This window comes from Pseudoliparis swirei, chromosome 6 (assembly GCF_029220125.1).
Source record: "Pseudoliparis swirei isolate HS2019 ecotype Mariana Trench chromosome 6, NWPU_hadal_v1, whole genome shotgun sequence".
In the NCBI taxonomy this organism is placed as follows: domain Eukaryota; kingdom Metazoa; phylum Chordata; class Actinopteri; order Perciformes; family Liparidae; genus Pseudoliparis; species Pseudoliparis swirei.
Window position 1 is genome coordinate 7,713,673 of NC_079393.1, and position 27,793 is coordinate 7,741,465.

General features: G+C 42.6%; 3 protein-coding genes across 7 annotated transcripts in view; 1 reads left to right on the forward strand and 2 right to left on the reverse strand.

Annotated features, from left to right (window-relative positions):
• The window catches only part of kcnq1.2 (potassium voltage-gated channel, KQT-like subfamily, member 1.2), a 216,867-nt gene extending 205,563 nt beyond the window's left edge, over positions 1-11,304 (reverse strand). For all 5 annotated transcript variants that reach the window (XM_056416501.1, XM_056416502.1, XM_056416500.1 and 2 more), the window contains exons 1-2: positions 11,113-11,304; positions 7,103-7,708 (exon numbers count right to left, since the gene is read on the reverse strand). In XM_056416501.1, the coding sequence (XP_056272476.1) occupies positions 7,103-7,584 (482 nt within the window). In that variant the 5' untranslated portion in view covers positions 7,585-7,708; positions 11,113-11,304. The remainder of the gene's footprint in view (positions 1-7,102; positions 7,709-11,112) is intronic.
• A 2,325-nt stretch (positions 11,305-13,629) lies between these two features.
• mrps35 (mitochondrial ribosomal protein S35) lies at positions 13,630-23,761 on the forward strand. The gene is made up of 8 exons (XM_056416511.1): positions 13,630-13,782; positions 14,557-14,606; positions 14,774-14,941; positions 15,596-15,656; positions 15,783-15,922; positions 18,000-18,109; positions 18,221-18,290; positions 21,703-23,761. The coding sequence occupies exons 1-8, from the start codon at positions 13,659-13,661 to the stop codon at positions 21,970-21,972; spliced, it is 993 nt and encodes a 330-aa protein (XP_056272486.1). The 5' UTR covers positions 13,630-13,658; the 3' UTR covers positions 21,973-23,761.
• An 800-nt stretch (positions 23,762-24,561) lies between these two features.
• On the reverse strand, positions 24,562-26,986 carry LOC130195958 (MANSC domain-containing protein 4-like). The gene is made up of 3 exons (XM_056417809.1): positions 26,767-26,986; positions 26,486-26,614; positions 24,562-25,514 (listed from the first exon to the last, which is right to left on the reverse strand). Exons 1-3 carry the CDS (start codon positions 26,984-26,986, stop codon positions 24,673-24,675), a joined length of 1,191 nt encoding a protein of 396 aa, XP_056273784.1. The 3' UTR covers positions 24,562-24,672.
• Positions 26,987-27,793: the final 807 nt, after the last annotated feature.

Below are 27,793 nucleotides of genomic sequence, written 5' to 3' on the forward strand. Positions count from 1 at the left end.
GCATCAAAATGTTCATAATTCAATGCCCAATCTTGTGATATGCGAAGGTATGCGCTCTTCTGAGTGCCCGTTCTAGTTTCTTCATGTTTTCCAACAGTTTTTCCTGAGGCTGTGCATTTCATCAGGCTGCTACACAGCAGCGAGGAGAGGCGTCACTCACTCCCATTAGCCAACCTCCTTTAGCCAGGCCCAAACCCCTGGGATCTGATTAAAACAAAACAGCTGGGGCTTTATTGAGTATTATTGATGCAGATTGACCGTCCAGCTTGACTAAAAATAAGTAAGGCGTAGAGCCACACCAAACCCTCTACTCAATCAGCTGGGTAACTAAGGCAATATAAGCTTAGGGAACATTAACTAAAAAACAGACAGCAATGACAATGTGCTCTCAAAAGTGTGGGTGACAAGAATGGGAAAGGTTCACACTTTTTCACATAGATCTACACATTAATATAGATATGTATAGAGTACGCAGACGCAATGCTAAACTGTACACGTTTTGCTTTGGGGCCAAAGAGGTTGGTTGTGTTTAACTACAAGTCATCAATACAGATGGCGCTACAGGCCAAAGGTCGGGTGAGCACCAATCCAATCCAAATGTTAAATGATGTCTTAACCTTAATCTGATTCAACCCAGCAGTGGATAACAGGTTAATCCATCATAAATTGAACCATCTGGTAGGTATCACCATCTCTCTATTTTACTTAAGAGCTTTCACGGTTTGTCTCGACTACAAATAGATGAAGACCAAAACTGCTGGTATCGATCGCCTCCCATGAGGTAGGAGTGTCTCATCCCTACATTTACCTTAAAGTTGCTAAATATAAGATTGGGAGGATTGCTATTGCCTGTCAACAGCTTAACACGGCGACGACTGAGCCGCCGTCTCTCAGCTAACGGCGCTAACAGTACAACTGTGGGACACCTTCGGCCGACTGGGCTATGTCATCAAAGCAAAGAGAAGCTTGGATACACACACACACGTCGAGTGACGTCATTCTCTGCTCAGGTAGAGATAACTCCACTGTGTTTTTATATTGCGAACAAATGAATGCTTTTAATCTTGTATATTGTGCATTTAATCCACCCTAACATATATGAACTAGAACGGGCACTCGGTAGAGCGCATACCTTCGCATATCACAAGATTGGGCATTGAATTATGAACATGTTGGCAATTGGATAAAAATTGACCGGGCTATGGTAAAAAGAAGATGTTGACCTTTTTATGACCGTGACCTTTGACCCGATCGATCCCAAAATGTAATCAAATGGTCCCCGGATAATAACCAACCATCCCACCAAATTTAATGTGATTCAAGAAGAGTTTGACCTTTTCATGACCTTGACCTTTGACCCGATTGATCCCAAAATCTAATCAAATGGTCCCCGGATAATAACCAATCATCCCACCAAATTTCATGCGATTCGGTTTTATACTTTTTGTGTTATGCGAGTAACACTCATACAAATAAATAAATAAATACACGGCGATCAAAACATTACCTTCCGCATTTTCGAAGTCAGAAACCAAGAAATGATGTCAACCGATAAGGTCAGAATATTCAAAGATTTTACATAAATATGACTGCATAGTTTTATTCATTGTGATATCGGAGATGAATGCTAACATAACCAAAAGAATGACAACATTTAGTTTAGATGAAATACCCATCGCGTTTTCAGCCTATATACATTGTTTTCTAAATGTGGAGTACGTGTGATCGAATACAATATTGTTGACAACACCAAAAAGCTACATATTCATAATTTACATTGGAACGTGTAATTCATTACAAGAGACTTCGCTTGCTTCGCCCTTATACTGTAGCTGCGAGCGTGGACTGGCACTATGACAGCAGGTCGAAGTCATCCGCCGGATCGGGCGCGCTCAGAGAATCCTACATAGAGCGGAGTTTTCCCCCCCCCCCCCCCGATGGCGGGCGCGCGCCGCCATATTAAAGTCATTAAGTCATTTTTATTTTTTTTTTTTTTCATTTTATTTTTTTGTACAATTATAATGTTACTTTAATAGTCAGTGAGATAGTATCTCTTTTCCTCTCCTGTTTTAGCGCTTCGTTTTGTCTGAAAAGACAAAGATGTCGGGTGCTAATCTGCTTCCAGTGTGAGTGGGGAAGGCGAATTTATGAACCATGTGTGGATATTCATGTCCATTCCCTCTGGTTATGTAAAAGACTCCAGAGGGAGTGGCCCAAACGTGACGGGGATCATCGCCCTGGGTCGTCTATGTGCTGATGTGTCTGCACGCTATTGCGTAATACTCTTTTCCGGGCACTCTTATCATATGCTGTCCCGAGTCACAGGGATTTCTACCCACTCTGACTAAATCTGCCATCAGCATGTGCGTCTTTATTTGTGTGTCTGTCAGTTGGAGGAATGTGACATTTCATCTGTCATACATTCATTTGTTAAAATGTGTATTCGTAATTGATCCTTTTAGAAACATCACGAGGAAACCGAAAGCTGCCTGGCGACTAAATAAAGTCTGTAACTGAATATATACACTGAAGTTCATTAAATAAATCATTTATATTTTAAATAGTTTGATGCTATGAACTCTTCATTAAATAAAAATAATACATCAAATTTCTATAGGGCTTTTCATAATACTCAAAGACGCTTAATAATGATGGTGGGTGTGAAGCGCCCATCTTTCTCTCAATACGCCGAAGTTAATATAATAATAAGAATAATAATAACTTTTATATAGCGCTTTTCTGAATACACAAAGACGCTTAAATAATAATATAATATAAATCCACATGAAAACCTTCTGTTTGGCTTTCAAAATATTTTTTCAAATGAGTATCGCAAATTAAATAAAACCTTCTTTATTTTTTTCACTTATGGGATCAATACCCGCTTTCTGAAAAAAAAAAAAAAAACAGTCAAATCCATGAGGACGTTGCACATGTGTATATTGTGCAAGCATTAATTTGTGACGCATGTCTCCACGTTGATCTGCGTGATCCCATTACGCTACACACCGATTGGACGGAGTGCATTTGTCAGATTCATAAGCACGATGATGACAGCTGTAAATTGAGCCGCCACCTGTGCGTGCACGGCCCGTCAGTGTGTGTGTGTGTGTGTGTGTGTGTCATCCCAATGTGGAGCAGGCCTATTAGGCCTATCATGAGTGCTGTATATGGCCTTTCATGCGCCGCTTCTCCCCGGCTCAGTCTCTAAAGAGGCCCGGAGGACAGATGGCCATCAGCAAGTAAGAGTTACTTAAACCCGTGTCAGCGGGGATCAGTTAGGAAGAAGCTTTTAATATTAAATGAAGCTCAGGCTCAGGTTCTCTCTCTCTTCTGTGAGGGGAGAGCCCCAATTACTGCTGGTATAAGTTATCAGCAACACAACACGCACACACATAGGACAATGGAGGATCTCTGCACTGTTTCCACTCGTCTCCGACTGACAAAGGTAATATCCCAATGAGACAGAGCAACTCTTCAAGCACAATTTCACACGGACAAAGCTGAAAAGTGGGAGATTGTATAGCTACCATTTCTAAACGACGGCACGTTAGGCCTAAAATACGTTGAAACGATGAGGTAATACGAGGGCAGCTGAGCTAAAGCGCTGTAGAGGGAGATGAATATGTTTGGGTAGCGCAGGCTTTGGGAGGGAGGAGGCCTCGAGGCATGGAGATCGTTGCAAGGCGTTGCACTGAAAGCAAAACACTCGTGGTTATGACCCAAAAGTGAGAAGATTTGAAGTTTTAAAGTTCATCAATATTTGAAATATACATGTATGAATGACCTTATATAACTTAAAACAATCCATTCAAACATTTCCCTTTACTGTTAGTGACAATATGCTCCTACACTACAGGGTTAACCACAATGACTTTACACTATAAATAAACATAACTAAAGTTTACTTTCAATACAAATCCTTTATGACTCATTTGGCTTGAGTGGGCCGGTCAATATGACCCTGAACAGCACAGGTGTCTCATCTCTATTTATCTACATCACCCCATGAAAAAATAAAACGTACAAAATGCAAATAATATTTAGGAGAAAATAAATGTTTTGGTTGACGAATGCAATTTATATCTAGATGTTTTTCAATGCACCTAAAAAATGGAAAATTTATTTTTCATTAAAACGAGTGAGTTGTCCTCATTGAACTCTGACCTATGGAGGGGTGAATAACTCAATTCCACTAAAAACTAATTTAATTGTTAGTCGTGACATTGGCGATGAGATACAAACTATAGTTTTTAGGATTTTGGGGTTTCTGACCACTTTTGGGTGATTCAACAATAACCGGGTTGAATGTAAGAAACGAACATAACAGGAGGTTAAATAGGTCACTAATGTTGAGGGGGGAACGCTCATGGGAACGTACTACTCGGTTGTTGATGTCATTTATGTGAGAGAATGGTCCGTCAACAGAATGTTGTATTATCACCTTTGCATTGAAAATGCGGAAGGTTATGTTTTGATCGCCGTGTATTTATTTATATGCGTGTTCCTCGCATAACTCAAAAAGTATTAAACCGAATCGCATGAAATATGGTGGGATGATTGGTTATTATCCGGGCACCATTTGATTAGATTTTGGGATCGATCGGGTCAAAGGTCAAGGTCATGTAAAGGTCAATATCTTCTTGAATCGCATGAAATTTGGTGGGATGATTGGTTATTATCCAGGGACCATTTGATTAGATTTTGGGATCGATCGGGTCAAAGGTCAAGGTCATGAAAAGGTCAAAATCTTCTTGAATCGCATTTGGTGGGATGATTGGTTATTATCCGGGGACCATTTGATTCGATTTCGGGTCAAAGGTCAAGAAAAGGTCAACATCTTCTTTTTACCATAGCGTGGTCAATTTTTATCCAATTGGCATGCAACTAATGCCAACATGTTCATAATTCAATGCCCAATCTTGTGATATGTGAAGGTATGCGCTCTACCGAGTGCCCATTCTAGTTCCTAAAGTTATAATACATAAGAATGTTACTTTCCACTCCAGGGTGACCTCATTTCACCGAATACGACGAAGTGCTTTGGCCCCCGGGACACCATTTGTTTTTAACTGCTGTGTGCGCTGGTTAACCGGTCCAGTGCTCAAGTCTACTGAGGCACAACCGAATATAAGGTGGGTGCCTTTCAGCCAATTAATGACCCGGTTCAAGATGCACGTGTAATAAAAGCAGCAGAGGAAACTAATCCTGCCAACACTCTTTCAAAGTGAGTTGGCCTCAACTTCAGATGCTTTTAAAGTATCCAAAAAAGACATCTGCGGCTGTAAGGGAGCAAGACAAATACCTTCAAACACAGAATGTAGCATCTATGCTGTCATTAGCCACAACAGGTGGAGGGGGGGAATGTTTTTCTCACCATTTCCGGAAAAAACATTTGGAGGATTTATTTGACTCACCATATGATGCAGTTGCATGTGAAAGAGTTTAGTTACGCCTTTCAATTGAACTTCTATTATTATCATCATTCATATTTTCAACTAATCTGGTCTAAATCCATGAGCTCAGGGCTTACTATGACATCTGGGACAACATTGTGGGATACTTCAGAGAGATAACAGAAGATTCTTTAGTCACATGTTAGGAGGGTATTCTTGGCCTTAAGAGTTTTATTTTCACTTTTGCAACAAACAAAAAAAGCTAACTAAAATGCATCTCGCCATAATTATATTATTCGCTGTACATCTCTGCAACACACTTAATAAAAATGAATGTGCTAAACATATTTGAACTAGAACGGGCACTCGGTAGAGCGCATACCTTCGCATATCACAAGATTGGGCATTGAATTATGAACATTTTGTCATTAGTTGCATGCCAATTGGACACAAATGTATCGTGCTATGGTAAAAAAAAGATGTTGACCTTTCCATGACCTTGACCTTGACCTTTGACCCAATTGATCCCAAAATCTAATCAAATGGTCCCCGGATAATAAGCAATCATCCCACCAAATTTCATGCGATTCAAGAAGATTTTGACCTTTTCATGACCTTGACCTTTGACCCGATCGATCCCAAAATCTAATCAAATGGTCCCCGGATAATAACCAATCATCCCACCAAATTGCATGCGATTTGGTTTAAAACTTTTTTTGTTATGCGAATAACACGCATACAAATAAATAAATAAATGGCGATCAAAACATAACCTTCCGCATTTTCAATGCGAAGGTAATGAAAGACATATGGTTGGATTCATTCAAAAATAAAAATATTTACTTTTGCTTTATAATATATTACTTAGATATTAAGCACTTGCTGGCCAGGAAAACATATGTAAGCAGGATCTAATATTCTTTTCTTTTTTTAAACTAATGTTACTAGTTATTTAACTCATTTAAAAACCATCTTCCATTCATTTTCCAGCATATTTTAAAAAAGGGGTTAACATTAAACATGGGGTCAAATTGAAATGGTTTCTACCGCTGATACGATACAATTTATTCTCTAAAATATAATAAAAATTCTGCAGCACGGTCTTCTCCAGTCATCATATCCAACACGTCAACGCTAACACAAGAGAGGAGAGCGTGCCCTCGTGGCAGCTCATACTACGATGGAAGCAGTGTGTGTGTGTGTGTGTGTGTGTGTGTGTGTGTGTGTGTGTGTGTGTGTGTGTGTGTGTGTGTGTGTGTGTGTGTGTGTGTGTGTGTGTGTGTGTGTGTGTGTGTGTGTGTGTGTGTGTGTGTGTGTGTGTGTGTGTGTGTGTGTGTGTGTGTGTGTACTGCAGGTTTCTGGCAGGTCAGGTTAGCAGCATCAAGAAGGAACAAATCTCGGTGTTTGGATGTGGTTGAAGAGCAAAATAAACCGAATGCCAAAGAATCTGTTGGACTATCTTAAAACCACCGCAGACAGCCAGCAAGGCCTCTCCTCTTGTTCCTGGGAACCAGAACCTAACACCGGAAGGAGCCGCACTAAGATGTAATTAACGAGACCGTTTACCGAGCGGATTTTCGCATGTCTGTCACAACTCTAACACCTTGAGGAACAACGCCCGATGATCGGTCGGATTCTCGTTGCATTATGTGCACAGAGGTGGTTTGTCAACCTCTACGGTTCCCCCTGCATCTACGGGTACTCACACGAGGAAGTGGTAGAGGAAGCATCTCAGTCCGGCGGGTCTCTCTAGGAAGTTATACACGTCGCCCTGCGTGCTCGTCTTGATGTACGGGCTCCGGAACTCCTTCCGATGATGACGCATCCAGCTCGACCGAGGGAGAGGGAGAGGCGGCGGGACGGTGGCCGTGGAGGGCCGGCTGTCCGCGGCCTGTGTGTCCGCGGCGGGGCGGCGGGGAAAGCCCGATCCATTATTCACCTCGGCGGGGTCGACTTCCATTGAAACGGGAGAGAAGCAGATTCGGTCAGGCGCGGGAGCCCGGAGGGCGCAGCTCGTGGTCGCGCCGCCGGCCGCGGAGGCCGCGGGGTCGGCGTCGCTCTCCGGGTCCAGGCTGGTGCCGGCATAGCCGTTGGGTCTGCAGCTGATGAAGGAGCTGCCCATCCGGCTGCCGTAGTCGCGCTGCACGTGGCACGTCATGTGAAAGGACTGCGCACGTCTTTCCACCATGGTCCGAGGAGGTCACCGAGAGTCAAGTTTTGGAAAGGGTCGAGTCCGGCGGGAGGAGACACCTGGCTACGGCACGGCTAGCTGCCCGCTGTCCTCTGCTGCGCTGCATGCGTGTCCATAAGACCTGCAGTGAAAGAGTTGGCGTGAGTGATGGAGATAGTATGACTGACTGCAAGCCTCGCCCTCCACAGAGAGGGCCCCTGTTCATCGGGTCGTGGACCCGGGAGCTTGATTATCGTTCACTCGGGTCAAACTGCGATTCTTTTCTTCTTTTTTAAAATTTATATTTTATAAGTGTTCAGACTCTCACATACACATATTTAAATTTTTCAGATTCTTTGTATAAAGAGAAGTAAAAAACAAAAAAAGAAACACATGCAAATAAAGAAACAAAAACAATACCATCGTAACAAAACAATAAATAAATAAAGCAGGGAGAAATCGTTTTCTATAGAGTAAAGCAGACTTACTCAACAGGCGGACGCTTATTTTGTGGCCCCCGACATGCCTGGTTATAAATGCATAATAATTATCAGGGTTTTTCCTGCATAGAGAAAATTTGGGCGCGCGCCTAAGCCGTTTTCCCGAGCGAAAATTACAGAGTGGCGGGTGGAGATTTCACCCTGTTATAATAGGAGGGGAAACACTGGAGTTGATAAGCGTGTCTTCTTGTCTGATCAATACGCAACTGAGGTGCGCGAATGGACTGAGCGGCCAGCTGCTGATCACTCACTCAACAGTCCGACCTGCACGAACAGACGGTGCGCAAAAACATTTTTTGGGAGCACCATTTTGACCCAGGAAAAACCATGAATTATAATTAGCCAACCAAAATCGTGTGAAAATTAGGTAGTAATAAATACAGTGAATAAAATGGTACAAATATATGTTAATAATAATTTGTGGCCCTTTGCACCTGTTGTGGTTTAAATGTGGCCCTCTTGGCCTCCGAAGTTGAGTACCCCTGGAGTAAAGAAATACAGTCAGGCCATTTATCTGTGACATAGTTGCACCACTTTTGCCAGTGCTTAAGAAATGTTTCCGTTCTTTGGTTAACATGGGCTGTAATCTGATCCATTCTGGAGATCTCTGTTACAATGTCTCTCCATGATGTAATTGTAGGACACTCTGGTAATAACCATTTTCTGGTAATAGACTTTTTACTGGCCACCAGCATTGCATTTATCAAGAGTCTGTTCCCTTTCGGCCAGCTTTGAGGTATATTTCCAAGGTACAGAATCTTAAAGTCCAAAGGGATGTCCTCGCGAGCGATGTCCTGTAAAGCATTGTGTACCGCCTTCCAAAAGTTTTTAATGATGGGACAGTCCCAGAAGATGGCTGTGATTCTTTTCAAGGTCAATAACACAGCACAGCGTGTTTCCGAATAATTCGTGATTTAACGTTAAAGCTACTGTATGTAAACATCTCCTGTAGCATTATGGCATTAATATGGCGTAGAGGAAAATACTGTTACTCCAAATCATCAGGTTAGAGTCTGGTAGATAGGTGGTTCCCCTCAGCATGAACTTCTGAACCGCCATATGAGCCACATCAGAGACGACCTGTGGTGTCATGGCACAGTCGCCGATTAGAGCTTCTTATTGTGTCACGGCCCAGCGTAACATCTGCGAGGATGAAATCATAACAACAATAGAGGATATGGAGGATACTGGTACACTATGACTCATGACATGTGAGATATAATCATACACGTTCATGTGGCAGAGACAGGGAGGTCCATTTCCTCTGTTATCTAGGAAGATAAAACAAATGTACAACAAGCACTCTGTTAACGTCACTATGTGAACATTCATACGGAACATGTCACATAGAAGGGGATTAATTAAACGACGTGCAGGCAGGAGACAAGTAGACGGATTACGGCCACGTGAACGTTTGTTTTGCAGCTCGCATCTCGGATTTTTCTCAGGTTCACTCGCAACGGTTAGCTCGCGGTTCACTTCTCACACGTTATTTAAGACCACATGTCAATTAGAGTGGAGAGTGACAAGAACACACTGCATGTAACAAAATGCAGTAGATCGCTGGAGATCTTGGACACTCGGCACTTTATCCTGGACACTTTAACCCTTGTGTTGCCTTAGGGTCATTTTGACCCGAATCAATATTACACCCTCCCCCCGCTTTAGGATTAATTTGACCCCATTCAATGTTTAATGTCGGTGTTCTTTCGGTAGTCAACAAACAAACATAAAGTGCCTCACACTTAAACTTGGAAAACAATATTAATTCTAATAATTTTCTGGAGGTTTTTATTGCTGGCGTCAAATTGAACCCAAAGGGTAAAATATGTTAGTAAATATAAAGGTAACAGGAGGGTGAAACATTGAATCGGGTCAAAATGACCCAAAGGCGGGGGGAGGGTGTAATATTGATTCGGGTCAAAATGACCCTAAGGCAACACAAGGGTTAACCTGCAGTATTTTGTTTCCTCTGTATATTTAGTATTTAGCATTGTTATTGTGTCTTGTCTTTTATCTTTTATGAATGCTCTAATGTGCACCCGCTGCTGTGATCCTGCAATTTCCCCATTGTGGGACTAATAAAGGATTATCTAATCTAATGTTCGTATTGTGACACATACCCCACTGCTTGCCTTTGGGACATGTAGGCAAGTTAATTATTGTCCAAAACTATATTCAAATCGACAACAACAACAACAGGAGATGTATAGAAGATAGCTTATCCAAATTATTGTGTGTAATATATATATATATATATTCCTTATCTTATAGTGAATGTAACTAAGTGTGAACAGTGTGTCAACTCGACAAAAAAACACTTTCCATCAAGTCACAGCGATTCGGCTCCTCTCTGGCATGTGTAACACTAATTTGGGTATCAAAGGGTAAGTAGGTGGTTCAGTGTCTTCTCTGGAAAGACACCGAACCAGGTCGTGTGATAGATGGCCGGATGCTGCCTAAAAGGTTTCGGGGGGAAAGGAAGAGAAGAAAAAAAAAAGAAGAGAGAGAGCATCATGAGACAAGTGAGGAGGCAGCCACCATGACACCATGTCTGTCCTCGGCCGTCGATGAGCTGGTGACAGGAGCCACATGTGCTGCTGTCTGAATCCTAGATAGAGTTTCTGACTTTAAAAAGCCGCACAGTGGCCTGTCAGACACGCACAGGCGACTGTGGGACTCTACAGATACAAGAGTAGTGTTTGACTTTCCGTTAAACTCAACCGACCATATCATGATGACAGCTGAAGCAACAACAACAAAAAGGAAATGACCCTACGTTAAAAAAAAAAAAAGGAACATTTAGCTTTCGCGCCCTAAAAACTTTAGTTCCCTTTACACTTGTTTAAATGACGTTATATCCTCCCCGAAAGCAGTCCAATAAAGAGCAGGCTGTGGTCTGTTAAATGATGCTGCATAATCAAGAACATGCTATGTCAATATTTGCAGCAATTATTGTTAAACGCTGATGTTCGTAGTTGAACCCTTTTTAGAATGAAGGTGAAACAAGTTCAACAATATGTCAGACTAGCGTGGCACGTCTTACCTTTGACTCCAGAAAACGCACCTCAAGTTGTAATCGGTGGTAAATAATGAGAAAATAGCTCAGAAGCCGGGCAACAAGTTCGCATACATTTTTTTTTTACAAAAAAAGTACACGGCTCCAAATTAAACAAGTTAGAAATCGTCTACAAAATAAAGCCCTACCATCGAAAGTACACTAAAAAGAACAAGTCTGTTATCGGCTGCTGCCTGCAGGACTCGTCTCTGAAGTGCATCGCAGCCTGTGCACACGATGCGTTCAAGGGTTAGGGGAAAGTTGGTAATCGCAACGTAAGGGACCAACAAAGTGGTACCCTGTCGATCTTCTATTCCTACCAAGTAGCCAACATGCAAATGTGTAGAGCAAGAAAGTAGTTTACTGTATTATTTATAATTATGAGATTATTATTTGTGATACTTTAGCGACAGCTGCCAACGTATGAATCCACAGTGTGAATTTGTGTCGGGTGTGTGTGTGTGTGTATATATATATATATATATATATATATATATATTTGTTATATATATAATTATATATATACACTACCGTTCAAAAGTTTGGGGTCACTTAGAAATGTCTTTCTTTTTCAAAGAAAAGCACTGTTTTTTCAATAAAGATAACATTAATCAACAATACCTCTCTACATTGTTAATGTGGTAAATGACTATTCTAGGTGGAAGTGTCTGGTTTCTAATGAAATATCTCCATAGGTGTATAGAGGCCCATTTCCATCAACTATCACTCCAGTGTTCTAATGGTACATTGTGTTTGCTAATCGCCTTAGAAGACTAATATCTGATTAGAAAACCCTAGTGCAATTATGTTAGCACAGCTGAAAACAGTTATGCTGGTGATATAAGCTATAACTGGCCTTCCTTTGAGCTTGAAGTTTGAAGAACAAAATTAATACTTCAAATATTAATCATTATTTCTAACCTTGTCAATGTCTTGACTATATTTTCTATTCAATTTTCAATTCATTTGATAAATAAAAGAGAGTTTTCATGGAAGACACGAAATTGTCTGGATGACCCCAAACTTTTGAACGGTAGTGTATATTATTTGTATTAAGTTTAGTAGTGTAGCAGCTGAAATTGAATTCTAAATTCAAAAAATATAATTATTTAATAAAATGATCATTGAAAAAATGCCCATGATGAATTCCCAGTGCCTAAAATGATGCCTTCAAATTGCTTTAGGTGTCCATCCAAAAGTTCAAACCCCAAAGATATGTACACTAATGTAAAACAAGAACCAAATCTTCATATTGGAGTAGGCTTAGCAGAAAATGTTTGCCATTTTTGCGTGTTATCTGATTTCAATGTCATCCCTTGTGGAGTTTTCTTCAAAACAAGCTTATGTTATGTTACAGCAAATACAATATGGCAAATGTTTAAATGAATTGCCGCCATTTCACTTATTGTGTTGATAAATTACAAAATATGGTGAAAACAATGTTAAAGTGGTGGTATATTAAAACACAATAATTTCAAGCTCTCGCTGCTAATATGGACAACCTTGTTGCCACTATCTTCACACATAGGCCCAGTCCAGCATCACTGTGGCATGGTTTAGATTACAGGACGTCCTTGGACTCCATGACAGACCCAAATTTAGATTTAGTTTAGTTACTTCCACACAGTAAAGCACAAGTGTAATTCTAATTAATTGCAATTACGTGTTTTAGAAATGGTGTCAGTACAATATCAAGCATGATTGTGTGATCTTTAAGAGAGGCCATGCATCAAAATCTATCAAAGTCTTGTGAGCGTTATTATTTATTATATATTAAGCCCTCGTGGTGCATGATCCTGAATAAAGTTTGCATGCCGTCATTAAAAGAAAAAAACTGTCACAAATTACTCAACAAAACTATTTTTGTGCCATTTGCATGATAGCATTGATGTCTAAGTGAATGTGAAAGTGGGTCCATACCCCAGTAACCTAATATAAGAACAGGAAGGTCTTGAAAGTACGACTCCATGAGGTTAAACACACAAATCAAGTATATCCACATCTGAAGAAAGCTCGTTTTATTCAAGCTGGACTGCTACAAAACCAAAAAGTAGAAGACACATTTGCAAACTTACCCCACCTTACACATTTAAAGTATATCTAACCTAGTTTCAACCGAAAACAATAACTTGTGTTAAGCCTCATCGTGTTTTCATGAATTATTTTTACATAGTCTGCCATTTTTGGCACTAGCCACCTCGGAGATGTGATTGTCCAGGAGCATTTGAACGCACCACAAGTGCCAAAAAGCAGCAGCTTGTGGAGTGACAGCCGCCGGTCGCACGTGCACGGTCGCGTGCTTTGAGATGAGGCACTGACGTAAAAAACAAAAATGGAGTAAGACTCTTGCATTTAATTCTCACCAAAATGATGTTATGTGCTTCTTCGTTGTTAATCCCGGATGTTAATCGCGAGCTGTGCGTCTATGCCCGTGTTAACCTGTAGGGGGCGCAACTCACTCACTCTACGCTCAATAAACGTTTTGCAATTTTCAAAGTTTATCCCTCGCTGGATTCCGTAGTCATTCGGAAAACATGGCTTCCCACACACGCAAGGCGCTTCTGTCCCTAGGTCGAATAAATGCTTCTAGTCTTGGTCAAGCAAGCAGAGCCTCATACGCGACGGATAAGCCTTCACATGCTTCTGCTGGAAAAAAAGGTGAGTTCCGGTGTACCTGAGGACATAGTTCACACTAGTTCGTGCTTCACGCTCGGATAACAGCTCGACTTGCGGTCACCAAGGCCATGTCGAGGGACCTCCTGTCTCCAGACTGTTTACTCTCCGACTGGGATGTGGCTCGTTTCATGGGGTTCCTGTGTCTATTTTATTGGTTCAGTGTCACGTGATGGATGACGTTTTCTCTTCCCATCTTAATCTACCCAGAGTAGAATCAGAATAGAAAAAGCAATGCAATTGCAATGACAGATGAGGGGTAAATAGTATAGCAATTAACAGTTCATCTGCTTATATGTGTTCCTTTTTAATCAATTCACACTTTTAATCAAGCCCAAGATGATGACATGACATTTAAAAAGCTCGAGCTATTAACTTATCTAAAAAGTTGCAAGTCAAATTTCTGTCCATTAATAAATAATAATAATAATACATTCATTTTATAAGGCGCCTTTCAAGGCACTCAAGGTCGCCGTACAACATATTTAAAAATGGACACAATTAAAAAGCAGAACAGTTAAAAAGCAAAACAGTTAAAAAGCATATGACCAAATTAACATGTTTAGCTCTTATTTATAATACACAGTTCAACAAAAAGCATGATAATACATAACGAATTTCCAATGTATATCATGCAGCTCATATTGTGAATTCCACTTAAAGCATACACCAAAAGGTTGTGGTATCTGAGTACGTGTGGCTCATTAAAGAAGTGTTTGTGTTTGTGTGTGGCTGAACTTGCAACATTGTGAATTTTAGGCTTTCCCGATAGAGGCGGTCGAGGATTCGTAAAAAGACCCAGGAGACCTGTAAGTTCAGCTTTCAAGTCCAAGGTTGAATATATCAGGATGCACATATTTCAAATGAGACGAGATGTTAAAAAAGAAAGTTGATGACGTTGCCACACAAACGCTGTCTCACGGTTTCCAGATTTAAAAAAAAAAGCTTCATTTTGCCGTCCGTGTTTTTTCTGCAGGTCGGGGATCCCAGGACGGAGAAGATGCCGGTAGATCAGGACTGGACTGCAGTTTATCCATCGGCAACCTCCTTCAGGCCGAACGCCGTCCCCCTGCCTCTGAGGATGGGCTACCCTATGAAGAGAGGCGTTCCTCCAGAGAAGAAGGGCAACTTGGAGCTGATGAAGGTCAGACCGTGTTGCTTACATGGATCCACTGTAGACATTATTAACACATTGGGGTGGTTGTAGTTTTAAGAGTTGGGCACTGAATTGGGGTCTATGGCTGTTCCCACATGGTTCAGAGGATTACAATCAGACTCTATAGTTCAGCAGTCACCTCTTGGTATTCATTTTGAGTTGGGTTCATTGTTGCCAGGCAACCTTCTTGCACATCCACTACTTTCACCCGCCACAGCTGGAACTCTGCCGCACAGCCCAACGATATTGATTACATTATTCAGCTCAGCCACGAGAGGTTAAACCGCTCTGCACCCCTTTGTCATGTTTGATGGTTCATTTTTTTATTATCATAACTCGTAGATGTTGTCACTTTGTCAAGATGCAAGCTGATAGTTTTGGATTATGAGAAATGCTTTTAATGTCAATATAAAATATATATGTATATAATTCTATTTATTAAATAATTAACATGCTCTCAACCAATACATTCTAAAATCTAGCTTAAAATTGTTCCATATAGTCATGAAAATGATACCTGTGCGTTTGGCTTTACCCTTACTGGGATGTTCATATTTAGACTGCAGGACTTTTTCATATTCTTGTTACACAGATTGTTGCATTTCTGCATTCACATAATCTCTCGCTCATAATCTCTTTCAGATACCCAATTTTCTGCATTTGACACCGGTGGCCATCAAGAAACATTGTGAAGCTCTGAAACGTAATTCACGTTTTTTTTTCAGTTTAAAAACACTGCGGAGCTCTAAAACCTGCTTTGCCTTTTACATTGTAAAAAGAGAAAAAGGAAAGGTTATTTCTCCATGAGGCTTATTTTGTGTCCTTTCAGCCTTCTGCACAGAGTGGCCCTCCGCCCTGGACGCCGACGCCACATGTGACGAGCACTTCCCCATCAAGCTGGACAGCACGGACTACGTGTCCGCCGGCCCGTCGGTCCGAAACCCTTTGGCCCGCGTGGTTCATCTCCGAGTGAGTTCCCTCGCTCGGCCGTTCTTTAGTCTGAGCGGTTCTCTGGGTGTCTTCGACGTACAGGAAGACGCGTGGAGACCTGATCCGGAATGAGATGAGAGATTTACAGGGATGCATAATCACCAGCGGCCGTCTCGAGAGACCTTCTTTGTCCACTGACCCCCAACCTAATAAGTTATGCCATCGAGTCGACAGATTACAGGCCATTTAAAATCACTTTATACTTAAGCTCTGTTGTTGTTAGTATGATTTTTTTGGAAATGTGTTTGACAATTTATTACTTTTACGGAAAATAGAAACAAAACATCTCATCATTGACGTACTGTATTAATCCCCCCCCCCCATGCCGTCGAGTCGACAGATTACAGGCCCTATAAAATCACTTTATACTTAAACTCTGTTGTTAGTATAAATTCTTTGGAAATGTGTTTGACAATTTATTACTTTTACGGACAATAGAAACAAAACAACATCTCATCATTGACGGCCTATATTAATCCCCCCACACACACACACATCCAGCCATGTGAAATCCTCCCTACATACTTAAACCATCCATGTAAACAAGTAACAACAACGAAGATTCACATTCAACATTTCAAGACATTATCAAATACAATATACATTTGGTTTAACAGTTTAAAGCGAATAGCAATTATATTCAGAGATTTTCATGTATACATGTTTTTTTTAACCGGATCTTTTGCATAGTGGCCCTAATATCTCAACAATCGCACCCCCCCTGCGTGAAGGCGTCGGCCTCGTGGTTTTACAGTTCCACAGGTTGATGGAACTGAGCAAGACCGTTCTCTTGGTGGCTGAAAAGTTTCCTCATCTGGCTTCACGGTGACAGAAAGCTGTCGAAAGCCGTTTCATTCTTCACGGCTCGAGTCGTTTTCCACATGTTCACGATCACAGCGGTCAGCCCAACATCTTGGACGAGGTGATTCTTCACTCTAGAAACGTCCCAAAAGAAGTCCTTTCAACTGCCGTTGGCACAATCTGTAGTTTTATTGCTGGTGAAAGTCAGCTTTTTTTTCTCCATTAACCACCAGCCATCTGCGCCACTGACACTTTGCCTTACATCAGCACGGTGGGAATTATTCAGACATTAATCCAGGTGGATTAGGCTGAAAAAATAGATTAGAGGGCGAATCTCACACAGTTTCAGTTTTAACAAAAATGCATTTAATCTTTTGAACGACGAGTGCGTGCAGGAGGGTTGCCTTTTATTCATTTGGTTTAGACGGGGTGAACGCAGCGGGGGTAGAACATCCTGGAAACCAAATCTGTGGCAGTGAGATCCAAAACAGGCTCGAGGTTCCAGACTCAACTCCGGCTGAGGTTTATGTCGTGTTGCCTATACATTTTTTTGTTGCATTGTCCAAATTGCAATACAACAAATAAAAAAACACAGTATTAAAGGAGTAATCAGGTTTTTTTCCGTCCATCCATTGTGCTTAGGGGTTTAGAGGTTTTTTCTGTGCCAGCACATATACGGTCATTTTATCTTTAAAAAAATGAATAATTGTGTTGTATTTTAATCCATCAAAGCTCTGTATAGAAAAAAAACAACAACTTTGATTCTATTTTGGGTTGTGGTTGTATTTATTGTATCTGAAGAGCGATCCCAGTAAACAACCAGGACGGGCACTCGGTAGAGCGCATACCTTCGCATATCACAAGATTGGGCATTGAATTATGAACATGTTGGCATTAGTTGCATGCCAATTGGATAAAAATTTACCGTGCTATGGTAAAAAGAATATTTAGACCTTTTCATGACCTTGACCTTGACCTTTGACCCGATCGATCCCAAAATCTAATCAAATAGTCCCCGGATAATAACCAATCATCCCACCAAATTTCATGCGATCCGGTTTCATACTTTTTTTGTTATGCGAGTAACACGCATACAAATAAATAAATACACGGCGATCAAAACATAACCTTCCGCATTTTCAATGCGAAGGTAATCAAATCCCATCTGCTCTGATCTTGGTATTTCTCTTTACATTGCAAAGCTTCGTTCACGCTGAAAAAAAACAAGCACCTAATCCCGCCGCTGCCTTCGCAGGTGAAGCTGTCCAGTCTGAATCTGGACGACCATGCACGCAAGAAGATGCTGAAACTCATCGGGAATAAATACTGCAAAGATACGGATGTAATCAGCGTCACAGCCGACAGGTAACCGGTCCTTTCCTCCGGCGTCAACATGCCGGATAACTAAGTGAGGACAAATAAACAAATGCACTGGATCTCGTCACCTTTTTTTTACCTTTTCCTTGCCTCCCTCAGCTGCCCACTGAGACAGCAGAATCAGGACTACGCCATGTACCTGCTGACCGTCCTGTACCACGAGTCTTGGGTGAGTTAAAAAATTGTTTTCTTCTTTCCCTCTCCTCTGATGAACCCATTAGTGACTGAAGATGAGCAGGCGGATACATCAAGTGACAGGACAGGGGCAATGAAATACTGCCTCTTCCCAAAAGCCACCATCACGGCGATTAATGGAGTATTCGCAACAAAATGCCTCTTCATTCGTCTATTTAAAGACGCGTCTTCTATGGAGGACTCAACATGACTTAAGTATAAATAAATAAAATAATAATATAATATACGGACACATAAGTCACACATATATAAATGAAGAAATACATGTGGACACATAGATATAAATAAAAGAAATACAGAAATGTAGACATTTATTTAATGATGTCCTGTTGAGTTTTAACTTATATTTATTAATTTCTGTATTTATTCTTGTATTTATATATTTATTTACTCATTTATTTATTCCTGTATTTATTTATTTCTACACTTATTTAAGCATTTATTTATTTATTCTTGTATTTATTCCTGCATTTATTTATTTATACTTAAGTCATATTAAGTCCTCCATAGTATGCGTCCAAAACCTCACTCCTAACAAACTCTCCCAGGGCGTAAAGGTGACTCGCGTAGCTTTTCTTTGTCCGGACTCCTGTGACTTCAGTCTCCCTTTTTGTCGACCAACCTTATGTCCTCTGAACTTATGTCCTCTTTCAGCACATTTAAAAGGGCGGTCGCTCTTTTTTCTTTACTTGTCCCAAAAGCCTGCTGTCACGTCAGTGTATTTACCCTTTTGAAATCAGACGGATGAAACCTCATCTAATTGGCTGCAGCATGCAAATATAAACAAGGTATCGCAGTGCCTGCATTAATTGTTGATGAATGCCTCTGGCCATGTAATCGGTGTCGAGTTGTTCCGATACCAATATCGGGAATCCCTCCGATGCTGCGTAAAATGCGAGTGTGCGAGTCCAATATTTCATTTTCATATCATTTATTTGCTAATTGATGCAACACACGAAACAATCAAAACAACAATACGTGTCACTCGCCCCTCGATGGGTACCGAGCAGGTTTAAGTCGACAGAAACGAGAAAGAAGCAAGATGGCCACCCAGTTGGCTACTTCCATCACTGGCTCCAGAAAATACGGGGAAGAGTTCCACGTGCGCGGTACCGATCGGACCGGCGTTAGCCGAGAGTGTTGCATCAGCCAGAGCGAGCCAAACGGCAGGAATGTGGCAATACTGTGTTATACACTGAAAACGTTAGATAATTAAACACACTAGATAATAAAAAGGTTTTATGGCATTCATTCTCCGGTGCAATCGCATATCGCATCCATACAGGGCTAGCAGTATCCAGCTGGGGAAAAAATTAAAATGTAAAGTTTTTTTTTGTTTCTCCGTTCAATTGGTTGTGCAAAAAGCAAAAAATTATGTTTGAGCATCGAATAATTTATTCGCGTAAAACTTCTGTTTAGCAAAGTTATTAAACAAAAGGTGTACGTTCGATGAATTAAATATAGACTTTTTTTTTTTAAACAGGCTAACTACTTTTGTCTCAAGAGGTTCCCTTCTTTTTTTTAAATAATATATTTCTGACCAAGCTTATCGCCTTCGCTTTTAGTTGGCCGATTACCGCGTTGCTCTTGTGGTGACATTCACATCCGGCTGGCTCGGTGGTTCTCACCAGGGGAACCCGCGTGCCCCGGGCTCTGTGATCTGAGATGCTCAGCCCATTAGCGAGGTATCCAAAAGGAAGGCGAACAGCGCCATTGTCCAGTTGACATTTCTCCACAGAATGGGGGGGGGGGGGGATAATGGACGACCCTATCAGGTGTTGACCCCGATACCGTTTATTCACATTCAGCCGGCCAACGCCACCTCAGACGACTGCCACCGGGTCATCAGACAAGGCTCAGGGCCGCATGAATTTCCAGCCAACTAATTTTTGTACAGCCATTAGGATCTTTTTCATGGCTTAACCACATTAAAAAAAGTAGATCTCAGTTGGTGAAGGTGTTCGGGGGCCGTGCACAGAACACTGTCCGCTGCCCTTTGGGACACAATGGACGCACAGTGCTGGTCCAGCAGGCTGGTGGAAGCCGTGAGAGTGGCGTCGCGATCGGGTTGTAACGCAAGCCCACAAAGAGCCCGATTGTCAGCAGCCATTAAGGTGATTTCTATCCACCTTCTTTTTTCCCACTGCCATGGAGGGAGGTTTACCACCAGAGGCGCTCTCCATCTGCGTTGGTGCCTTCAACGCCCAACAAACAAGGAAAACAAATGGTCACTCACTCTGTGTGTTGCCCAAACGACTTGGTGATGGATGCAAGGACAGACCCGGTGTGTTAACACGAGCGTTCTGTATTCAACCCACGACCGCATCAGGGAGAAGGTGTCGGGTTCTTGTGACGGGGTGAGGCTCAGGCGCAGAGAGACAGGCTGGACGCAATATAAATAATAATAAAAAAGCACTCTTTAATGAGGCAAAACAGTTTACAAAAAAACAAGGTCCAAACGGGGCAGGCAGAGAATCCAGGTTCGGGCCAGGCAGGGTCAACAGGCGGAACCAGGAACACGGACAGGACAACGGGAAAAAGACACGGAACTAGAGACAACAATCTGACAGCAGACAAGAGAAAGACTGACACAATATATAGGGGGGGAAACACAGGTGTACGACATCAGACACTAACGAGACAAGAGTGGCTGAGGGCAGGTGCAGGGAATTAAACAATTAAGACAGAGAAGACACAGAGGAGACATAGGAGACACGGAACACAGGAGAAACAGAACAGGGTGTTACAGAAGGTTGTATCCTTGAATCATCAGTGCGGGAGAGTTTTATTTAGCTTGAATAAACTAAGAAAATCAAATGTTATAGGCGCCTTAAGTCATTTAAAAAACAAATCTAAAACCGTATGTCTATTTGTTAAGTAGGTCTTCGTGACTTCAAAAGGAAGCTCCTGATCTGTTCCCGAGTATCGAGTGGACGTTCTGTGGATCCGATATGCATATCTACGGTAATGATGGTCATTAACCCCAAACACCTGGAGAGCAGCGGAGCCGAGGGCTCGGGTCGCTGCCTTGCCTTAAAGCGCCCGCACAATGGGGCGCATTGTCCTCGAGGGAACGCGATGACGGCCAGACGGCGAGCGGAGGGAGGCCTACACGCGGAGAAATACTATCTCTGTGAGAGGAGCATCGAAGAAGGGGCGGCCATATTTTACATCTGTTGCCATAATGTGTTCCAAACTGGAGCCAGATCCATGAACGTTTATCTATTTATTTATTGTGCCATTGTCCTTTCTATCCTGTGGAACAAAATGGACCTCTTCCACAAGAATACACACGTACAGTTACAATTATTATCATTATTAACGCTCCGGATAACCCAGTCTGAGCGTGAAGGTAACCGGTGTTCCGTGTGGCTCCTCCCCCTCAGAAAACGGAGGTCTGGGAGGCCGAGAAGAGCGTGGCCGACATGGAGGAGTACAGCTGGGAGGACAGCCCGTCCCAGAGGAACATCCTGGACGTGCTCGTGCGCAGGAAAGCGGCCGGCGAAGGAGAGGGCGAGGAGGTGCGAGAGCAGCTGCTCGGCAGGAGCGAGGTGCAGGAGTATAAGGACTCCGTCACGAGGTTGAAGAACGAAGGAGAGAGCGAGAGCGCCGTGCTGCAGTACAAGGAGGCGGTCAAGAAAGTGTTCAATCTGTGATACAGGTGAATGTACAAATGTATTTATACGAAGAAGCAGTAGGGTCCATTAAAAAAACAAAAAAACATTCAATATATCTGGTGTATCATTTTGGACTCCATCTACATACACGTTGCAGATTACTTAAGATAATTACTGTTTTATTACAGTTATTACAACCTCAGGGGTTGTATGATGCTTAATACAAAAATAAAAGCCCAATGTAAGCTGTTGAGTGTTCTGTCTTTAAAGTGTGTGTGTGTGTGTGTCTTTTATGTAATGAAAGCCCCATTCAGTCCGAGCCTAAACTCTCATCCCACTCTGGTCGCTGTCAGGCAGAGGAGTGAAAGGATGCTTTCAGCAGCAGCTCGTTGAAAGGTACCTGAAGGAGGTTTTTGGGCCGTGGCCCTTTTAGGTCAGAAGAAACCCGATGCACTGCGGAGACGTGCTCGGACTAAAGGAGGGTTAAACACTGAGGGGCCACAAGGCAAAAAGTAGTCCGTCATCGCACAGTCAAATTAGAGCAGTTTTTTCTTTTCTTTGTTTCTTTAGAAGTGGCCATTAAATCCCACTTGAGTCCTGGAGGTTTGGAAACAACATCAGCTTAAACTCATTGAAGTACAGCAGGAATGTATTTCAGCCAAACGGACGTCATCTCGTCTTTCGGCTGCGGGCAAAGCCGTCGACTGAGTTTGGCTCTTCTGTCCGAAGAGTCATTGCATCACGACAACCCCGTGTTTGGGAATCCCGTCAACCTGTTCAGTGGGAATAGGGTGGAAAGATTCAACTGATACAAATCCAAATAAAACGTCCCCATTTGATTATTTACATTAAAAAAAAATTGTATCAAGTTTTGCAAAACGATGTGTTTTAATATGCAAATGAGGCATTGTCTTATTACATATGTGCTAATTTGCATAAAGCCATAAAATGGCCAAACAGCCACTGAAGATTTATATCATAAAATTATATATTCTAAAACAACAGATGGGGTAACAAAAAAAGAAAGTTGATTACTCATGACTTTAAATTAGGGCTGTGAAACGATTAAAAATTTTAATCGGGTTAATCACAGGTTTTTGTGGATTAATCATGATTAATCACATATTACCGATATTCTCGGTATATTTTGTGAGAACATAGAGATTTATGACAAAAGACGGATATATACATTTATACATTCTTCTATTCAATGGTGCTGCAACTCAGCAGTTATTTAGCAGTTTTCTTCCATATGGAACATTAATACATCTTCATCCTAAACAGAATGTTTAACCCTCCTGTTAACTTTCGGGTCAATTTGACCCCATTCAATGTTTAATGTCGGTGTTCTTTGGGGTCAATTTGACCCCAGGCTGTTTTTCACTGTCAAACATATAAGAAATATCAACTTTTTTATTTATTTAAAGGGCTATTTAGGTAGTCAACAAACAAACATAAAGTACCTCACACTTAAACTTGGGAAGCAATATTAATTCTAATAATTTTCTGGAGGTTTTAATTGCTGGGGTCAAATTGACCCCGAGGGTAAAATATGTTAGTAAATGTAAAGGTAACAGGAGGGTTAAACAGAACATGTTTCTCTTGTTTGTCAACCATTAACTCCACCATGATACAATCTAAAGGCCTCTAGTCTTCCTCTAGCAGCTGCTGAGGCAAACTGACTGTGTGGGTTTTCTTCATGAACTGGGCCGTGATGAAAGGGACGGCGGGGACACCGCTGCAAAGCTGAAACCTCACCGGCCCGGACACGGGGACAGATTGACAAGTGACTTTTCTTTTGCTCGGTCCCGATGCGCGCGCACGGAGCTCTGTGGCGCGCGAGACGGAGATCGATAAGTGTTAACGCAACGCGAAGAGACAGAAATGACATGCTGCTGTGGAGATACCATCAACAACAGACGTTTAGTTTAATAAAAGAACAAAGACCTGCTGTAGAGAACATGTCAGGGGGCGGGCCAATCTTTTTAATGTCATGCGATCTACCAACACTACGCCGCGATCGACTGGCAGGTCGCGATCGACGTGTTGAGACCCTGATCTACAGGAAGTAAAAGTCGTAACAAGGTTTCCGGAGGTGAACCTGCGGAAGGATCATTACCGATGAACAGACCGTCTGCATGAGAGCGGACAGAGTTCAGATTGAAGTGGTGTCTTGGAAGCTCATTCTGCAAGTGACTTTTTTTTCGTCCCGACGACCAACAACAGACGGATTGAAGCTCATTCTGCGCATGCGTTAAATGCGTTAAAAAAAAAAAAACTAGTTAAACCTGTAATTGAATTAACTGAGTTAACGCGTTATTTTTCACAGCACTACTTTAAATATTATTATTTTTTAAATATAAGGCATTATATAATGCTAACTTTTTTTCTACGTTTTCTCTCCACTAGTCTGAAAGAAGAAGCTGAATATAATAAAATTGACCAGTGCAGGAAAAAGTGTCTCACCTTGAATATACAGAACTGTCCCCTCAATGCATCTGTTATATATATAAATATATTCAATATCTTCAGCCCTATCTGCTTGAAATAAAGCAATATAAAGCGATGTCCCTGCTATTAAATAATCCAGTATGTGAACATTATTTTTACAAAAATATAACGGTCCTATTTGTTCAATAAAATCTGGTCGCCCTGGATTCCCTCATTCCAACCTTGCTGTAAACAAAAAAACAAAAAAAGTCACTTCCATCTTCTTTTCTGCCCCGGGGCTCGACATTTTCAGGAGTTTTCTCTGACCAGCACGTATTTGACCAGCCGCATGGAGCCTTTCTTCCCTCTCCACGACGTCCGGTAGCGTCCCATCCTCTTCCTCTGACCCCTCCAGCTCACCGCCAGCAGCACGGAGCAACAGCAGCTCAGCAGCAGGCTGACGCAGACGGCCGCCGCGACCAGCAAGGTGTGAGCGGCTGCGTGCCAGCCGGGCCCCGGGGCCTCGAGGCCGTCCTCTCCGCCGCTGACTCCTTGGCCTTCGCCGCCGCCCGCGGTGTGGTTCCTCCCCGAGCCGCCCGCGGTGGCGTTGGGGTATTGCTCGCTGCTCTCTACGCTGGCCAGACGCGCTGTGGAAGATGGAGGGCTGGTGGCCAGCTGAGAGGAGGAGGAGGAGGAGGTGGTGGTGTGAGGATGATGGGAAGTGGAAGGCTGTGCAGAAGAGGCAGAGCTGAGGGTGGATGCTGCTGCGCTGGACGAAGGAGGCGGAGTCCAGCCGTGTGCAACAGAAGCGATGGAGGCTGTTGTCCGTGCGTGGTACCCGGATGCGAGGAGAGTCTCCGGAGAGGAAGATGAGGGAGCTGTCGTTGTGGCCGGCGTTGAAGGCCGTCTGGTGCCCGGCTGCGTGGTGGTGGTGGAGGTGGTGGTGGTGTAGGTGGTGGTGGTCACCCTGCTTGCTGTGGTGGGGGGTTGAACTGTGGGTGCTGAAGTCGGAGGCAGCGGAGGCGGGTGGATGAACTGGCGTTTGTCCGAGGCCAGCGGCTCGGAGGCGTTGCCGCGGCTGTAGTGGAGCGGTAACACGCGCACATTGGAGGTGAAGTACTTCCCGAACACCAACAGGTCGGGATCCACGCCTACGGAACAAAGACTTCTGGAGTCACGACTTTTTTCACTTCTCGCTGTGTGCAACATTTTAAATAATCAGCTACTTAACTGCCCGATGTGAGCGCTCTATGTATACGATGATATATTATTCCACCATAGTGCTGATGCTTCTGTTCACAAGTTGTTTGTTGTAGTGGTAATTTTAACTCTACTGTTGGATCATCATCACAGTGATAGAAGTATGTTATGATGATCACATGTTTTGTATGAATACAAAAAGTGGATGTAATGAGAAATGTTTAATACTTTCCTCTGTAATGCAGCAGGGACAGAAAATGGGAATACTCAAATTAAATTACACGACTCGTTAGTACTGCTTGTGAACCCACAACCGGTTGAGTAAAGATACAACTACAGACGGGGGCGGTTTTTCCTACAGGCGGTATTTTTTTTTTTTGCTGGGCAGTTTTTTTTTGCGCCCCCATCTATATCTCCAACCAATATTTTGACATTTAAAAAATAAATCTAACAGGGTAAAATGAGCCAAAAATCAAAAACGGAAGGAAACAGAAAACAAAAAAAACATTATTTGCAGGCGACGAGGGAGTGAACGTGCACCGTTGATCAGGGGGGCGTGGCCGGAGCGTAGTTCAGCACAGACGGGACATTTTCTCAGGGATTTTGTTCTTTATTTAATGTTTGTTCATTGTTGCGATCGTTGTTCTGTTTATTTGAAAGAAATTCAGTCTTGCAGGGCAAAATAGCGTTTGAAAAAGTTGCAATTCCGTTTTCGTGCAAAATAGTTTGTTTTTTTCTTTTTGGGGGGTGGGGCGCCACGAGTGAAGCTCGCCTAGAGCGCCAAATGTGCTAGGGCCGCCCCTGACCACAGACAACATACATGTTAACTAAGAGGACTCATCAGAATTCGCCCTTTACTTTTCTTTACTTTACTCACCTAAGTGATACATTGTACTCCCCCTTAGTGGTAAACTTTACTCACCCTTAGTGACATTATACAGAACAGCGTTGCCCCTGTGGCTGAGAATGCAGCTCTCCAGGGTTGGGCAGTGCAGGTGGAAGCAGTTCTCTTGAGTGGTGTCATAGTGGAATATGGCCAGATTACAGGAAACTGTTAGAAGGAGAGAAAGGAACAACAACAACCTCAAAAGAAAGCCACGAGACCCAAAGTTCACCAGACCCATAGTGCACGAGACCCAACGTTCACCAGACCCATAGGTCACGAGACCCATAGGTCGCCGCGCATCCTTCCGCGTGACTCACAGTTCCTCGTGAGGCAGCAGGTGCGGCTGCACGTCAGCGCCGTCTCCTCCCGGTAGCTCTTCAGGAGCTGCGCGCCTCTCCGCTGGGACTCCCCGACGTCGATGAAGATCCCGGGAAACCGTCGAATCCAGCAGTTCTTATAATAGGACGTGGGTGAGCATCTGGACTCCGTGTGGCACACCAGACTCAGAACCGTCAGCAGACCCCGTGAGACGTTCATGGCGCGCGATGTGAATCAGACCGTGTCACCGTCGCCATCTGGACAAAGCCGGCACATGTCTGTGGAGCTGTTTTGTTTGGGAGCTGGCAGGCATGAAGTGGCGTGGTCTCTCTCTCGCGCTCTCTCTCTCTCTCCAGGTGTGTCACGGCCACGCACCTGGAGGAGGAGGAGACCCAGGCGCGTGCGTAATGTGTGCCAAATGTAATTTAACATAGGACTTTATGACTTCATTACTAATGGCAGAAACAAATATGCTAGTGATTCAGATTCATATGCAAATATAGCAATATTAGAGTATACAGGGGTGGGACACAATAACAAACACCTTACAGTATACAGTGGGATATAATATATCAAATAACATTTTTATTTCACACCACACACGCCTGAAGATCCTCATCAGATTAAAGCTGCACTAATTCTTTTGTCCATGTTGGCTTAAACACTGAGATAAATAGTTTTATTCTTGACCTTGAAAGCATCAATGGACAAAATGACGAGCTGCTCAGTTCTGTGTGGAGTGTATGCTCAGTATCTGTATTTGCTCCCTCTCTGTGGCATTTTCAAAAGTATCTCCTTAAATCAGTGTGTGGTGTTTTTAAATTGTAAATCGGAAATGCGTTCCTGTTCTTTAATGATTCTTTTGAATTTAGTCTCACTAAAATATATTCTCTGACCGTTTGTGAACTTAATGTTGACAGAAAAAGAGTAATGCTGTCACCCAACCACCACATGGCAGCGTTCACATCCAATAAACAATATGGGTCCCAACTTAATACTTAGCAATATGTATAATATGGACTCATT

What these genes read in the sequence shown, in the direction of transcription:
- mrps35 (XM_056416511.1), top strand. Translation starts at nt 13,659, where the DNA reads ATGGCTTCCCACACACGCAAGGCGCTTCTGTCCCTAGGTCGAATAAAT. An exon ending in TAAAAAGACCCAGGAGACCT is followed by an intron (nt 14,607 to 14,773) that starts GTAAGTTCAGCT and finishes TTTTTTCTGCAG; the next exon opens with GTCGGGGATCCCAGGACGGA. An exon ending in ATCAGCGTCACAGCCGACAG is followed by an intron (nt 18,110 to 18,220) that starts GTAACCGGTCCT and finishes TGCCTCCCTCAG; the next exon opens with CTGCCCACTGAGACAGCAGA.
- LOC130195958 (XM_056417809.1), bottom strand. Translation starts at nt 26,986, where the DNA reads ATGAACGTCTCACGGGGTCTGCTGACGGTTCTGAGTCTGGTGTGCCAC. An exon ending in CTGCTGCCTCACGAGGAACT is followed by an intron (nt 26,615 to 26,766) that starts GTGAGTCACGCG and finishes TCCTTCTAACAG; the next exon opens with TTTCCTGTAATCTGGCCATA. An exon ending in TCTGTATAATGTCACTAAGG is followed by an intron (nt 25,515 to 26,485) that starts GTGAGTAAAGTT and finishes TTTGTTCCGTAG; the next exon opens with GCGTGGATCCCGACCTGTTG.